Source organism: Odontesthes bonariensis, chromosome 21 (genome assembly GCF_027942865.1).
Source record: "Odontesthes bonariensis isolate fOdoBon6 chromosome 21, fOdoBon6.hap1, whole genome shotgun sequence".
Lineage (NCBI taxonomy): Eukaryota > Metazoa > Chordata > Actinopteri > Atheriniformes > Atherinopsidae > Odontesthes > Odontesthes bonariensis.
Genome location: NC_134526.1, coordinates 33,473,216 through 33,489,261, shown reverse-complemented (window position 1 = coordinate 33,489,261; position 16,046 = coordinate 33,473,216). Strand labels below are relative to the sequence as shown.

The 16,046-nt window shown below is 49.5% G+C and overlaps 1 protein-coding gene across 2 annotated transcripts in view; it reads right to left on the bottom strand.

Annotated features, from left to right (window-relative positions):
* Positions 1-2,150: 2,150 nt before the first annotated feature.
* bcl2l12 (BCL2 like 12) overlaps positions 2,151-16,046 on the bottom strand; it is a 50,440-nt gene continuing 36,544 nt past the window's right edge. For both annotated transcript variants that reach the window (XM_075453938.1, XM_075453937.1), the window contains 3 exons: positions 4,337-4,413; positions 3,781-4,044; positions 2,151-3,684 (listed from right to left, as the gene is read on the bottom strand). In XM_075453938.1, coding sequence (XP_075310053.1) covers positions 3,643-3,684; positions 3,781-4,044; positions 4,337-4,413 — 383 coding nt within the window. In that variant the 3' untranslated portion in view covers positions 2,151-3,642. The remainder of the gene's footprint in view (positions 3,685-3,780; positions 4,045-4,336; positions 4,414-16,046) is intronic.

Sequence of the window (16,046 nt, the reverse complement as noted above, 5' to 3'; positions counted from 1 at the left end):
TAGTCAAACATTAAACATTTTCAACAACACACTCCTCATTAGTGCGTCCAGGGAAAAAAAATAAATCAATCAAATCAATCAAACTTGCATTTCTTAACTTATACAATTGGCTTGGAATTGTCCTTCAGCATTGTCTTCCACAACCCCATGGAGTTCCTGATGAAGGCTCTTAGTGTCTTGTTGACGTTGTAGAGTTCTAAACATTCCAGTATCCATATGTGCAACATGGACTCGTAGGCTTTCTTGTAACACAGATTTGTGTGGCTGATCTTACAGTCTTGGGTGACAGTCCTGTTGATCGGTAGCTGTAGTTTAGCTCTTCAGGTGTTACTTCCAATTCCCCACTCATCTTTTCCACTATGATGCCCAACAGGAGCTTCAATGTTCTGCAGAAGCAGATTATTGGCTGGTAGTGGGTGCCCCTATCCATATATAGGGGAATCATTCGATATCCCCGTTCACTCTGTTATATGGATATACACGGATTTAGATAGCTTCCAAAGGACGCCGACTTTCACCAAACTGTGATCGGTGAGTAGATGAACGTATTTTATGCCAGAAATAAGGTCCAGGTTTAAAGAAACCGAACTTTAATTTGTTTATTGATTTGTGGATGGTATGTGCATGTTTGCCTGGCAGCAGAAAACCAGGAGTCTTGCTTATTATGCTCACCTGTGAAGAGAAGGTAGACATTGGGCCTCATGCAAGAACATTTTCGTTTTCTTTTTCTAAATTTCTCTCACTTTTTTGGTACGAAGGTCTCGTACGAACACGCCACAACGGATTCAACAAACGCTCTTAACTTCAGAAAAAGTGTGTAAACGACCTGCGTAAATGATGAATGCCACCCGTGCGTATTTAAGTTCATGTGCACGAGGATAGTAGATTTGCATGCTCCACGCCCAAAATGATACCATATAAGGCTGTGCTTCCTCTCTGCTGTGCCAGGAAGTGTTGAGTCATGAGAATGGCATCAAGGAGCAAAAAGAACAACTTTAGGGGCTCTGAGACTGAAGTTCTGCTTTCAGAGATCCAGAAAGGAAAATCTGTCATTTTTAGCAGCGTCAGCAGTGGAATTATGGGACCTGCTAAAGCCAAGAAATGGGAAGTTATTACGAGTGCTGTTTATTCTGTCACCTGTAGTTCATAATGTCACCGAAATAAAGAAGAAATGGTTTGATATGAAAATGGCTTAAAAAAAAAAAAAAACGTCTCGCCATGGCCAGGCGCTCGATGACTGCAACTAAAGCCGTGCAATCAGTTGTTGCCTCATCATGATGGCTCTTTGATGGGGCGGTCCATGAGGGGGGTCTACCATGGGTGATAAACTGATGAGAGCTTTGATGACCAAGGGGAGCGCACGACTCACAGAGGACTGGGACACCCCCGATCTGTCTCCCATCTCCCTCTGAAAGGTTCCAGTGGCCAAAAATCCAAGGCTGGTGAGGACCTGGAGGTGTGGTGGAATTGGGTTTGATCGGCGTGTTTCTCTCTGGAGTTGTGGCTCCAGCAAGCTGCATATTTGCAGCAGCAAAGTCCTTGGCAATTTAAATTACGATGTCAGCCATTCGTCTGTCTCCGCAAGGATATCTACACGTCTCGGAGCACACGCTCTCTTCCAAGAGCCTGACGCGCTAAGGCATCCAAAAGTAGCAAATCAGCCGCTGGTTACGCTTCCCATTGACCTTGTTATATACAGAGTCAAATGAACCTTCAATTAGTGCATAATTTAAGTCAAACAGAATAATGTCAGCATCATTATGGGGTATAATGTATATATTTATTTATGTTTGCTTCAAAGTAATTAAATATAAAATGCATTAGTCAAGCAAACTTGATTGGAATAACAGCGGACTGTTTTAGGAAACTCCTACGACAGGTCTGGATCACTGTAAATTCTGTTCGTACCTGAAAGAAAACGTAAAATACAAAAAGATTGGTGAATGCGCAAATTCTCTTAAATCACTCGTACGGACGACTTAAGAACAAATCTGTGCGTCCGAACGGTTGTTGCATGAGGCCCAAAGAGTTTTGATGTATTGATCCTTGTTATTGGAGTAACGCTGGTTTCCTTAGACATGTGTGTCTCATGCATGCGGTTACCTCTGGCTTTTTCTGTCTCCCAGGAGAAGAAGAAGAAGAAGAATTCCTTTATTTGTCCCACAGTGGGGAAATTTTTTATGCTACAGCTGCAAGATATAAAAAAAATAAAAATACCAAAATAGTAAAAAAATTAAAATAACAGTATAAACAATAAACAATATAGAAAATATATACATACATATATATACAGTGTTTTCATTTACACCACAGCACATTTGGGATCTGGTTGATATATTAATGCACATAGATCTTCTTTGGTCTCCATAGTGCAGTGATACGTAAAGTACAACAAAACACTTAAATAATTAAAAGTACTAAGGACAAATGGAAAATAAGTCAGCAGTGAGTTTGAGCTGTTGTAACAAGCTGCCACTGGAGCGGCGCCATCTTGATTAGAGTGGTGCGTGGACAGGTTCATGCGCCTTCATGGATTCTAGGGGAAGGAAGTTAAGATGGAACTGGGTGAGCGGGGAGTTGTGTGGGGGGTAAATTCATATATTTTGAGTCAATTATTGGTTGGGTTAATTATTGTGAATATTTTAGTTGTTTGGTTTGTAAAATAGGTGTAAAAACGTGTATAGTCTGTGGTAAAGGTTTCAATGTAAAAATGTCTGTTATTTCTTGATAATGGTATTTTCCAGTTAAACCATTTCTATAAGCAGTCAGTTTGAATCATTCTTGTGGACTGGTGTAGGCCAGGTTTTTGGTGCATAATGTCAGCATTGAATTAAATTAAATTAAGTATGAACCTCACGTAAAGTCATCTTGTCTCTTTGTTACTATCACCATGGCATTTGCCTCCATGGCTAATGAACTGTTACAAAGATATGCTTTTGTAAGAGATCAGTTTGATTTCCTAAAAGAATCTTAAATGTCTTCAGTATAAAAACTGGTAGGCAAACGAGAAGTCCCCGCTCAGACACTCAGGTCATGACCAGGTCAGGTTGTACAGCTTAATCCAAAGTAATATGGCTTTACAATGAATTCAACAATAAGGAGTTCAGGTATGGTTTCAGTGTTTAATATCAATATAAAGAAGTGAGTTAAAGATATTGTTGGCTAAGTAACACCTTCTGTGATAAGATATTTCTTACTTCATTTACTGTGAATAAATAGATCAAACATTCATGTGTTGATACCTTTGATTCAGTACACTTCAAAATTAAATATATAAATAGCAGAAGACCACAGTTTTCCTTTCACCCTAACAGTGCATGACTGCAGCTTCAGTAAGAAAGTCAGACAGCAAATATGATGGAAAAATAAAAACACATTTGTTCACACTGCGTGACTTCAATTCTTCTCAAAGATGATGGAAACAATGGAAAAGACTGAAGGAATGATCAGCTAAGAATGACTTAGTGTTTAAATAATAAGACATAATATCATATTATATATCTATATTATATATTGTGTCACAGATGAGATGTTGGAAAGCTTGTCCATGCAGAAACGTACAGTAAGGTAATCCGTCACTCCAGTTTGATGCTACGATCCAGAGTTCAACTTTTATGGGAAATAAAAAAAGACATGCAGAACTCAGTCACACTCCATAGACTCTTGTAAATCCGCCACGCTTTCCTGTAGAGAAAATGAAAACTTGTATGATAAGTACAAAATGATCCTAATAAATGTGTTATGGCATTATGCAGCCAACACAATAATCCAGTCACTTACCCATCCTCCATGACTTCTGACCCATGGAACAAAGTTCTCCATGTAGTGCTGTGCAAAGCCTTGCATGCGCTGGATTCCTGTGGCCGTCACTATCCGTCGAGACGCCTCCATGGAAACAGCCATGCGCCGCAGCGTTGGACTGGCTGAAGGTGGCAATGCTGGGGCCTCAGAGACCTGGCTGCTGCTGAAACTGTCCAGAACTTTGGCAAACGATGTGTACGACAAACGAGCCAAGCGGGTGCGGAGGAAGGGGTCCGACTGGATCTGTTTGAGGATGATGGTGGCATGTAGCAACAGTTAGCAAATACACACATATTCCTGTGTCATAAGCGTTCTGTAAAGCTGTGCGTTAAACTATCGTCTGTCCACTCTGTGAAATATGTACGAGGCTATATGCTCCTTAGTTTTGCTGTTTGGCAGCCATGTCCAGGAGACTGGACTCACTGACGTCCCACCAGTAGAATTTTTGATAAAGTATAACAAAGCAGCTCGAGTTTAAATTCACTACATTCAAATTTTGCTCCATATTTGACAAACAAAGCCTTCCACGACCTACCTTAGTGTTCATAGAATCTCCCTCCAAAGACAGAACCTGAACAAGCTGCTGGACCACCACCTCTTTATCACAAACTTCTACAGAAAAAAAGAAAAGAAGTTTTCATTGTACACATGTTGGGGTTGATCTTACAACTCAAGATTTGTGTCTGTAATTTCTCATTTCTCAGCCAATTTCAGACTGAGAATAGCTGTAATAAATAGGAGGTGAAACAACAACCCTTCTGCTTGTGCTATTTGTAGCTTTGTGCATTTTAATGTGCCACATGTTGTGGAACAGTGCAACCAGATTGTGTGCATTCACAACGTGCACATATTAGTAATCATGTGCCATGTTCATGTATAAACACACATTTCCGTGGCACAGCTTAGCTGCGGGGTGCTTTCCTTTGCTTCTTTAAAATGGGATTTTAGCCAGCACTGCAGAAATATGCAGCTAAGAATGAGGCAGCCATAGTTCTCTGACAGTAAACATTGGCTTTGGGTGAGAGTGGCTGCGCCTAGCACAGCAGATGAAGGACCTTAGGATGTGGTTCAACTGTGAGGGAAAGATGGAGGATTGGTTCGGGCTCTGCAGTATGTGATGTGTCAGAAGCAGAATAATGATTTGGTATATTTACTAAGAAAACAGCGGTACTGTTTATGTGATATAATCTGACCACATTAGTTTCGCTGGTAAAGCTGTCGGTGTGTGTGTGTGTGTGTGTAGAAGCCACCCATCCTTTCCTTCTGTATTTGTCAGCAACAAAACTTCTCCTCATTGTTTCAAAGGTGGTCACCTCATCTACATCTTTTTTTCTTTTTCTTTTTTTTCCAAAGAACCAACTAGCATTTAAGTTGGCACAAAGGCAGGGTGACTGGACACATAACTTACTGTAAGTATCTCACTCTCTATGACTGGAGAGATTGAATTAAGATGAGGAAGCTTTCATTTAGTGGAAAACACCTGTAAAAAAGCTCGAGTGAAAAACAAACACCAAGACAGATAAAAAGAGACCCCGTACAACTGTATGAGAGGACGTGAGGAAGAAGAGACGGATGGATTTCCCTCCTGCAGAGAGCTCAGCTGGTGGCAGACAGAAGCAGAGGCAGCTACCCCGCTGCTCTCTGTCAGTAACAACGGGGCAGCTCTGTCAGTAATAACGGGGCAGCTCTCTGTCAGTAATAACGGGGCAGCTCTCTGTCAGTAATAACGGGGCAGCTCTGGCAGTAATAACGGGGCAGCTCTGTCAGTAATAACGGGGCAGCTCTGGCAGTAATAACGGGGCAGCTCTGTCAGTAATAACGGGGCAGCTCTGGCAGTAATAACGGGGCAGCTCTGTCAGTAATAACGGGGCAGCTCTGGCAGTAATAACGGGGCAGCTCTCTGGCAGTAATAACGGGGCAGCTCTGTCAGTAATAACGGGGCAGCTCTCTGTCAGTAATAACGGGGCAGCTCTGTCAGTAATAACGGGGCAGCTCTCTGGCAGTAATAACGGGGCAGCTCTGTCAGTAATAACGGGGCAGCTCTCTGTCAGTAATAACGGGGCAGCTCTGGCAGTAATAACGGGGCAGCTCTGTCAGTAATAACGGGGCAGCTCTGGCAGTAATAACGGGGCAGCTCTGGCAGTAATAACGGGGCAGCTCTGGCAGTAATAACGGGGCAGCTCTGTCAGTAATAACGGGGCAGCTCTCTGTCAGTAATAACGGGGCAGCTCTGTCAGTAATAACGGGGCAGCTCTCTGTCAGTAACAACGGGGCAGCTCTGGCAGTAATAACGGGGCAGCTCTGTCAGTAACAACGGGGCAGCTCTGGCAGTAATAACGGGGCAGCTCTGTCAGTAATAACGGGGCAGCTCTCTGTCAGTAATAACGGGGCAGCTCTGTCAGTAATAACGGGGCAGCTCTGTCAGTAACAACGGGGCAGCTCTGGCAGTAATAACGGGGCAGCTCTCTGGCAGTAATAACGGGGCAGCTCTGGCAGTAATAACGGGGCAGCTCTGGCAGTAATAACGGGGCAGCTCTGTCAGTAATAACGGGGCAGCTCTCTGTCAGTAATAACGGGGCAGCTCTCTGTCAGTAATAACGGGGCAGCTCTCTGGCAGTAATAACGGGGCAGCTCTGGCAGTAATAACGGGGCAGCTCTGGCAGTAATAACGGGGCAGCTCTGTCAGTAATAACGGGGCAGCTCTCTGGCAGTAATAACGGGGCAGCTCTGGCAGTAATAACGGGGCAGCTCTCTGGCAGTAATAACGGGGCAGCTCTGGCAGTAATAACGGGGCAGCTCTGTCAGTAATAACGGGGCAGCTCTCTGTCAGTAATAACGGGGCAGCTCTGTCAGTAATAACGGGGCAGCTCTCTGGCAGTAATAACGGGGCAGCTCTGTCAGTAATAACGGGGCAGCTCTCTGTCAGTAATAACGGGGCAGCTCTGGCAGTAATAACGGGGCAGCTCTGGCAGTAATAACGGGGCAGCTCTGTCAGTAATAACGGGGCAGCTCTCTGGCAGTAATAACGGGGCAGCTCTCTGGCAGTAATAACGGGGCAGCTCTCTGGCAGTAATAACGGGGCAGCTCTGTCAGTAATAACGGGGCAGCTCTCTGTCAGTAATAACGGGGCAGCTCTGGCAGTAATAACGGGGCAGCTCTGGCAGTAATAACGGGGCAGCTCTGTCAGTAATAACGGGGCAGCTCTGGCAGTAATAACGGGGCAGCTCTCTGTCAGTAATAACGGGGCAGCTCTCTGTCAGTAATAACGGGGCAGCTCTGGCAGTAATAACGGGGCAGCTGTCAGTAATAACGGGGCAGCTCTCTGGCAGTAATAACGGGGCAGCTCTGTCAGTAATAACGGGGCAGCTCTGGCAGTAATAACGGGGCAGCTCTGGCAGTAATAACGGGGCAGCTCTGTCAGTAATAACGGGGCAGCTCTGGCAGTAATAACGGGGCAGCTCTGTCAGTAATAACGGGGCAGCTCTCTGGCAGTAATAACGGGGCAGCTCTGGCAGTAATAACGGGGCAGCTCTGTCAGTAATAACGGGGCAGCTCTCTGTCAGTAATAACGGGGCAGCTCTGGCAGTAATAACGGGGCAGCTCTGGCAGTAATAACGGGGCAGCTCTCTGTCAGTAATAACGGGGCAGCTCTGGCAGTAATAACGGGGCAGCTCTGGCAGTAATAACGGGGCAGCTCTCTGTCAGTAATAACGGGGCAGCTCTGGCAGTAATAACGGGGCAGCTCTGGCAGTAATAACGGGGCAGCTCTGTCAGTAATAACGGGGCAGCTCTCTGTCAGTAACAACGGGGCAGCTCTGGCAGTAATAACGGGGCAGCTCTGGCAGTAATAACGGGGCAGCTCTGTCAGTAATAACGGGGCAGCTCTGTCAGTAATAACGGGGCAGCTCTGTCAGTAATAACGGGGCAGCTCTGTCAGTAATAACGGGGCAGCTCTCTGTCAGTAATAACGGGGCAGCTCTCTGTCAGTAACAACGGGGCAGCTCTCTGTCAGTAATAACGGGGCAGCTCTGGCAGTAATAACGGGGCAGCTCTCTGGCAGTAATAACGGGGCAGCTCTGGCAGTAATAACGGGGCAGCTCTGTCAGTAATAACGGGGCAGCTCTGGCAGTAATAACGGGGCAGCTCTCTGGCAGTAATAACGGGGCAGCTCTCTGGCAGTAATAACGGGGCAGCTCTCTGGCAGTAATAACGGGGCAGCTCTCTGTCAGTAACAACGGGGCAGCTCTCTGGCAGTAATAACGGGGCAGCTCTGTCAGTAATAACGGGGCAGCTCTGGCAGTAATAACGGGGCAGCTCTGTCAGTAATAACGGGGCAGCTCTGTCAGTAATAACGGGGCAGCTCTGTCAGTAATAACGGGGCAGCTCTGTCAGTAATAACGGGGCAGCTCTGTCAGTAATAACGGGGCAGCTCTGTCAGTAATAACGGGGCAGCTCTCTGTCAGTAATAACGGGGCAGCTCTGGCAGTAATAACGGGGCAGCTCTGGCAGTAATAACGGGGCAGCTCTGGCAGTAATAACGGGGCAGCTCTGTCAGTAATAACGGGGCAGCTCTGGCAGTAATAACGGGGCAGCTCTGTCAGTAATAACGGGGCAGCTCTGGCAGTAATAACGGGGCAGCTCTGGCAGTAATAACGGGGCAGCTCTGGCAGTAATAACGGGGCAGCTCTGGCAGTAATAACGGGGCAGCTCTGTCAGTAATAACGGGGCAGCTCTGGCAGTAATAACGGGGCAGCTCTGGCAGTAATAACGGGGCAGCTCTGGCAGTAATAACGGGGCAGCTCTGGCAGTAATAACGGGGCAGCTCTGGCAGTAATAACGGGGCAGCTCTGGCAGTAATAACGGGGCAGCTCTGGCAGTAATAACGGGGCAGCTCTGGCAGTAATAACGGGGCAGCTCTCTGTCAGTAATAACGGGGCAGCTCTCTGGCAGTAATAACGGGGCAGCTCTGGCAGTAATAACGGGGCAGCTGTCAGTAATAACGGGGCAGCTCTCTGGCAGTAATAACGGGGCAGCTGTCAGTAATAACGGGGCAGCTCTCTGGCAGTAATAACGGGGCAGCTCTGGCAGTAATAACGGGGCAGCTCTCTGTCAGTAATAACGGGGCAGCTCTCTGGCAGTAATAACGGGGCAGCTCTGGCAGTAATAACGGGGCAGCTCTGTCAGTAATAACGGGGCAGCTCTGGCAGTAATAACGGGGCAGCTCTGGCAGTAATAACGGGGCAGCTCTCTGTCAGTAATAACGGGGCAGCTCTGTCAGTAATAACGGGGCAGCTCTCTGTCAGTAATAACGGGGCAGCTCTCTGTCAGTAATAACGGGGCAGCTCTCTGGCAGTAATAACGGGGCAGCTCTGTCAGTAATAACGGGGCAGCTCTGTCAGTAATAACGGGGCAGCTCTGGCAGTAATAACGGGGCAGCTCTGGCAGTAATAACGGGGCAGCTCTCTGGCAGTAATAACGGGGCAGCTCTCTGTCAGTAATAACGGGGCAGCTCTGTCAGTAATAACGGGGCAGCTCTGGCAGTAATAACGGGGCAGCTCTGTCAGTAATAACGGGGCAGCTCTGGCAGTAATAACGGGGCAGCTCTGGCAGTAATAACGGGGCAGCTCTGGCAGTAATAACGGGGCAGCTCTGTCAGTAATAACGGGGCAGCTCTCTGGCAGTAATAACGGGGCAGCTCTGTCAGTAATAACGGGGCAGCTCTGTCAGTAATAACGGGGCAGCTCTGGCAGTAATAACGGGGCAGCTCTGGCAGTAATAACGGGGCAGCTCTGGCAGTAATAACGGGGCAGCTCTCTGTCAGTAATAACGGGGCAGCTCTCTGTCAGTAATAACGGGGCAGCTCTGTCAGTAATAACGGGGCAGCTCTGTCAGTAATAACGGGGCAGCTCTGTCAGTAATAACGGGGCAGCTCTCTGTCAGTAATAACGGGGCAGCTCTCTGGCAGTAATAACGGGGCAGCTCTGTCAGTAATAACGGGGCAGCTCTCTGGCAGTAATAACGGGGCAGCTCTGTCAGTAATAACGGGGCAGCTCTGGCAGTAATAACGGGGCAGCTCTGGCAGTAATAACGGGGCAGCTCTGGCAGTAATAACGGGGCAGCTCTGGCAGTAATAACGGGGCAGCTCTCTGTCAGTAATAACGGGGCAGCTCTGTCAGTAATAACGGAGCAGCTCTCTGTCAGTAATAACGGGGCAGCTCTCTGTCAGTAATAACGGGGCAGCTCTGTCAGTAATAACGGGGCAGCTCTGTCAGTAATAACGGGGCAGCTCTCTGTCAGTAATAACGGGGCAGCTCTCTGGCAGTAATAACGGGGCAGCTCTGTCAGTAATAACGGGGCAGCTCTCTGGCAGTAATAACGGGGCAGCTCTCTGGCAGTAATAACGGGGCAGCTCTGTCAGTAATAACGGGGCAGCTCTGTCAGTAACAACGGGGCAGCTCTGTCAGTAATAACGGGGCAGCTCTGTCAGTAATAACGGGGCAGCTCTCTGTCAGTAATAACGGGGCAGCTCTGGCAGTAATAACGGGGCAGCTCTGGCAGTAATAACGGGGCAGCTCTGGCAGTAATAACGGGGCAGCTCTGGCAGTAATAACGGGGCAGCTCTGTCAGTAATAACGGGGCAGCTCTCTGGCAGTAATAACGGGGCAGCTCTCTGGCAGTAATAACGGGGCAGCTCTCTGGCAGTAATAACGGGGCAGCTCTGTCAGTAATAACGGGGCAGCTCTCTGTCAGTAATAACGGGGCAGCTCTGGCAGTAATAACGGGGCAGCTCTGGCAGTAATAACGGGGCAGCTCTGTCAGTAATAACGGGGCAGCTCTGGCAGTAATAACGGGGCAGCTCTCTGTCAGTAATAACGGGGCAGCTCTCTGTCAGTAATAACGGGGCAGCTCTGGCAGTAATAACGGGGCAGCTGTCAGTAATAACGGGGCAGCTCTCTGGCAGTAATAACGGGGCAGCTCTGTCAGTAATAACGGGGCAGCTCTGGCAGTAATAACGGGGCAGCTCTGGCAGTAATAACGGGGCAGCTCTGTCAGTAATAACGGGGCAGCTCTGGCAGTAATAACGGGGCAGCTCTGTCAGTAATAACGGGGCAGCTCTCTGGCAGTAATAACGGGGCAGCTCTCTGTCAGTAATAACGGGGCAGCTCTGGCAGTAATAACGGGGCAGCTCTGTCAGTAATAACGGGGCAGCTCTCTGTCAGTAATAACGGGGCAGCTCTCTGTCAGTAACAACGGGGCAGCTCTCTGTCAGTAATAACGGGGCAGCTCTGGCAGTAATAACGGGGCAGCTCTCTGGCAGTAATAACGGGGCAGCTCTGGCAGTAATAACGGGGCAGCTCTGGCAGTAATAACGGGGCAGCTCTCTGGCAGTAATAACGGGGCAGCTCTCTGGCAGTAATAACGGGGCAGCTCTCTGGCAGTAATAACGGGGCAGCTCTCTGTCAGTAACAACGGGGCAGCTCTCTGGCAGTAATAACGGGGCAGCTCTGTCAGTAATAACGGGGCAGCTCTGGCAGTAATAACGGGGCAGCTCTGTCAGTAATAACGGGGCAGCTCTGTCAGTAATAACGGGGCAGCTCTGTCAGTAATAACGGGGCAGCTCTGTCAGTAATAACGGGGCAGCTCTGTCAGTAATAACGGGGCAGCTCTGTCAGTAATAACGGGGCAGCTCTCTGTCAGTAATAACGGGGCAGCTCTGGCAGTAATAACGGGGCAGCTCTGGCAGTAATAACGGGGCAGCTCTGGCAGTAATAACGGGGCAGCTCTGTCAGTAATAACGGGGCAGCTCTGGCAGTAATAACGGGGCAGCTCTGTCAGTAATAACGGGGCAGCTCTGGCAGTAATAACGGGGCAGCTCTGGCAGTAATAACGGGGCAGCTCTGGCAGTAATAACGGGGCAGCTCTGTCAGTAATAACGGGGCAGCTCTGGCAGTAATAACGGGGCAGCTCTGTCAGTAATAACGGGGCAGCTCTGGCAGTAATAACGGGGCAGCTCTGGCAGTAATAACGGGGCAGCTCTGGCAGTAATAACGGGGCAGCTCTGTCAGTAATAACGGGGCAGCTCTGGCAGTAATAACGGGGCAGCTCTCTGTCAGTAATAACGGGGCAGCTCTCTGGCAGTAATAACGGGGCAGCTCTGGCAGTAATAACGGGGCAGCTGTCAGTAATAACGGGGCAGCTCTCTGGCAGTAATAACGGGGCAGCTGTCAGTAATAACGGGGCAGCTCTCTGGCAGTAATAACGGGGCAGCTCTGGCAGTAATAACGGGGCAGCTCTCTGTCAGTAATAACGGGGCAGCTCTCTGGCAGTAATAACGGGGCAGCTCTGGCAGTAATAACGGGGCAGCTCTGTCAGTAATAACGGGGCAGCTCTGGCAGTAATAACGGGGCAGCTCTGGCAGTAATAACGGGGCAGCTCTCTGTCAGTAATAACGGGGCAGCTCTGTCAGTAATAACGGGGCAGCTCTCTGTCAGTAATAACGGGGCAGCTCTCTGTCAGTAATAACGGGGCAGCTCTCTGGCAGTAATAACGGGGCAGCTCTGTCAGTAATAACGGGGCAGCTCTGTCAGTAATAACGGGGCAGCTCTGGCAGTAATAACGGGGCAGCTCTGGCAGTAATAACGGGGCAGCTCTCTGGCAGTAATAACGGGGCAGCTCTCTGTCAGTAATAACGGGGCAGCTCTGTCAGTAATAACGGGGCAGCTCTGGCAGTAATAACGGGGCAGCTCTGTCAGTAATAACGGGGCAGCTCTGGCAGTAATAACGGGGCAGCTCTGGCAGTAATAACGGGGCAGCTCTGGCAGTAATAACGGGGCAGCTCTGGCAGTAATAACGGGGCAGCTCTCTGGCAGTAATAACGGGGCAGCTCTGTCAGTAATAACGGGGCAGCTCTGTCAGTAATAACGGGGCAGCTCTGGCAGTAATAACGGGGCAGCTCTGGCAGTAATAACGGGGCAGCTCTGGCAGTAATAACGGGGCAGCTCTCTGTCAGTAATAACGGGGCAGCTCTCTGTCAGTAATAACGGGGCAGCTCTGTCAGTAATAACGGGGCAGCTCTGTCAGTAATAACGGGGCAGCTCTGTCAGTAATAACGGGGCAGCTCTCTGTCAGTAATAACGGGGCAGCTCTCTGGCAGTAATAACGGGGCAGCTCTGTCAGTAATAACGGGGCAGCTCTCTGGCAGTAATAACGGGGCAGCTCTCTGGCAGTAATAACGGGGCAGCTCTGTCAGTAATAACGGGGCAGCTCTCTGGCAGTAATAACGGGGCAGCTCTGTCAGTAATAACGGGGCAGCTCTCTGGCAGTAATAACGGGGCAGCTCTGGCAGTAATAACGGGGCAGCTCTCTGTCAGTAATAACGGGGCAGCTCTGGCAGTAATAACGGGGCAGCTCTGGCAGTAATAACGGGGCAGCTCTGGCAGTAATAACGGGGCAGCTCTGGCAGTAATAACGGGGCAGCTCTCTGTCAGTAATAACGGGGCAGCTCTGTCAGTAATAACGGAGCAGCTCTCTGTCAGTAATAACGGGGCAGCTCTCTGTCAGTAATAACGGGGCAGCTCTGTCAGTAATAACGGGGCAGCTCTGTCAGTAATAACGGGGCAGCTCTCTGTCAGTAATAACGGGGCAGCTCTCTGGCAGTAATAACGGGGCAGCTCTGTCAGTAATAACGGGGCAGCTCTCTGGCAGTAATAACGGGGCAGCTCTCTGGCAGTAATAACGGGGCAGCTCTGTCAGTAATAACGGGGCAGCTCTGTCAGTAACAACGGGGCAGCTCTGTCAGTAATAACGGGGCAGCTCTGTCAGTAATAACGGGGCAGCTCTCTGTCAGTAATAACGGGGCAGCTCTGGCAGTAATAACGGGGCAGCTCTGGCAGTAATAACGGGGCAGCTCTGGCAGTAATAACGGGGCAGCTCTGGCAGTAATAACGGGGCAGCTCTGGCAGTAATAACGGGGCAGCTCTGTCAGTAATAACGGGGCAGCTCTCTGTCAGTAATAACGGGGCAGCTCTCTGGCAGTAATAACGGGGCAGCTCTGTCAGTAATAACGGGGCAGCTCTGTCAGTAATAACGGGGCAGCTCTCTGGCAGTAATAACGGGGCAGCTCTCTGGCAGTAATAACGGGGCAGCTCTGTCAGTAATAACGGGGCAGCTCTGTCAGTAATAACGGGGCAGCTCTGGCAGTAATAACGGGGCAGCTCTCTGTCAGTAATAACGGGGCAGCTCTCTGTCAGTAATAACGGGGCAGCTCTCTGGCAGTAATAACGGGGCAGCTCTGTCAGTAATAACGGGGCAGCTCTCTGTCAGTAATAACGGGGCAGCTCTCTGTCAGTAATAACGGGGCAGCTCTGTCAGTAATAACGGGGCAGCTCTCTGGCAGTAATAACGGGGCAGCTCTCTGTCAGTAATAACGGGGCAGCTCTGGCAGTAATAACGGGGCAGCTCTGGCAGTAATAACGGGGCAGCTCTCTGTCAGTAATAACGGGGCAGCTCTGTCAGTAATAACGGGGCAGCTCTGGCAGTAATAACGGGGCAGCTCTCTGTCAGTAATAACGGGGCAGCTCTCTGGCAGTAATAACGGGGCAGCTCTCTGGCAGTAATAACGGGGCAGCTCTCTGGCAGTAATAACGGGGCAGCTCTCTGGCAGTAATAACGGGGCAGCTCTGGCAGTAATAACGGGGCAGCTCTGGCAGTAATAACGGGGCAGCTCTCTGTCAGTAATAACGGGGCAGCTCTGGCAGTAATAACGGGGCAGCTCTCTGTCAGTAATAACGGGGCAGCTCTCTGTCAGTAATAACGGGGCAGCTCTGGCAGTAATAACGGGGCAGCTCTCTGTCAGTAATAACGGGGCAGCTCTCTGTCAGTAATAACGGGGCAGCTCTCTGTCAGTAATAACGGGGCAGCTCTCTGTCAGTAATAACGGGGCAGCTCTCTGTCAGTAATAACGGGGCAGCTCTGTCAGTAATAACGGGGCAGCTCTGGCAGTAATAACGGGGTAGCTCTGTCAGTAATAACGGGGCAGCTCTCTGTCAGTAATAACGGGGCAGCTCTGTCAGTAATAACGGGGCAGCTCTCTGGCAGTAATAACGGGGCAGCTCTGGCAGTAATAACGGGGCAGCTCTGGCAGTAATAACGGGGCAGCTCTGGCAGTAATAACGGGGCAGCTCTCTGTCAGTAATAACGGGGCAGCTCTGTCAGTAATAACGGGGCAGCTCTCTGTCAGTAATAACGGGGCAGCTCTGTCAGTAATAACGGGGCAGCTCTGGCAGTATTAACGGGGCAGCTCTGGCAGTAATAACGGGGCAGCTCTGGCAGTAATAACGGGGCAGCTCTGGCAGTAATAACGGGGCAGCTCTGGCAGTAATAACGGGGCAGCTCTCTGGCAGTAATAACGGGGCAGCTCTGGCAGTAATAACGGGGCAGCTCTGTCAGTAATAACGGGGCAGCTCTCTGTCAGTAATAACGGGGCAGCTCTGGCAGTAATAACGGGGCAGCTCTGGCAGTAATAACGGGGCAGCTCTGGCAGTAATAACGGGGCAGCTCTGGCAGTAATAACGGGGCAGCTCTGTCAGTAATAACGGGGCAGCTCTGGCAGTAATAACGGGGCAGCTCTGGCAGTAATAACGGGGCAGCTCTGGCAGTAATAACGGGGCAGCTCTGGCAGTAATAACGGGGCAGCTCTGGCAGTAATAACGGGGCAGCTTTGGCAGTAATAACGGGGCAGCTCTGGCAGTAATAACGGGGCAGCTCTGGCAGTAATAACGGGGCAGCTCTGGCAGTAATAACGGGGCAGCTCTGTCAGTAATAACGGGGCAGCTCTGGCAGTAATAACGGGGCAGCTCTGACAGTAATAACGGGGCAGCTCTGGCAGTAATAACGGGGCAGCTCTGGCAGTAATAACGGGGCAGCTCTCTGTTCTGACCCGCCTGCTTTGCTCTGTTGCTGAAGATGTGCCGGTTTAAAATAATGAAAACGATACGATCATGATCATTTCCCTCTCTGCTTGGTGTAGGCTGGAAATCAGAGGAAACTGAAGCTAATGAAACATTTACTCTGTATCAGGACTACCAGGAAATAAACAGCAGCACAGCAGCCTGTTCATGCTGCTTATGTTATTTATCAGAGACTGAAACCTAAATTCTATTCTTATTGTTCTCATCTCTGACTCACAGGGGAAGCCTCAGTTAGCTTCTCAGATCTGGTGCAGACTAACATGGAAAATAAGTTTT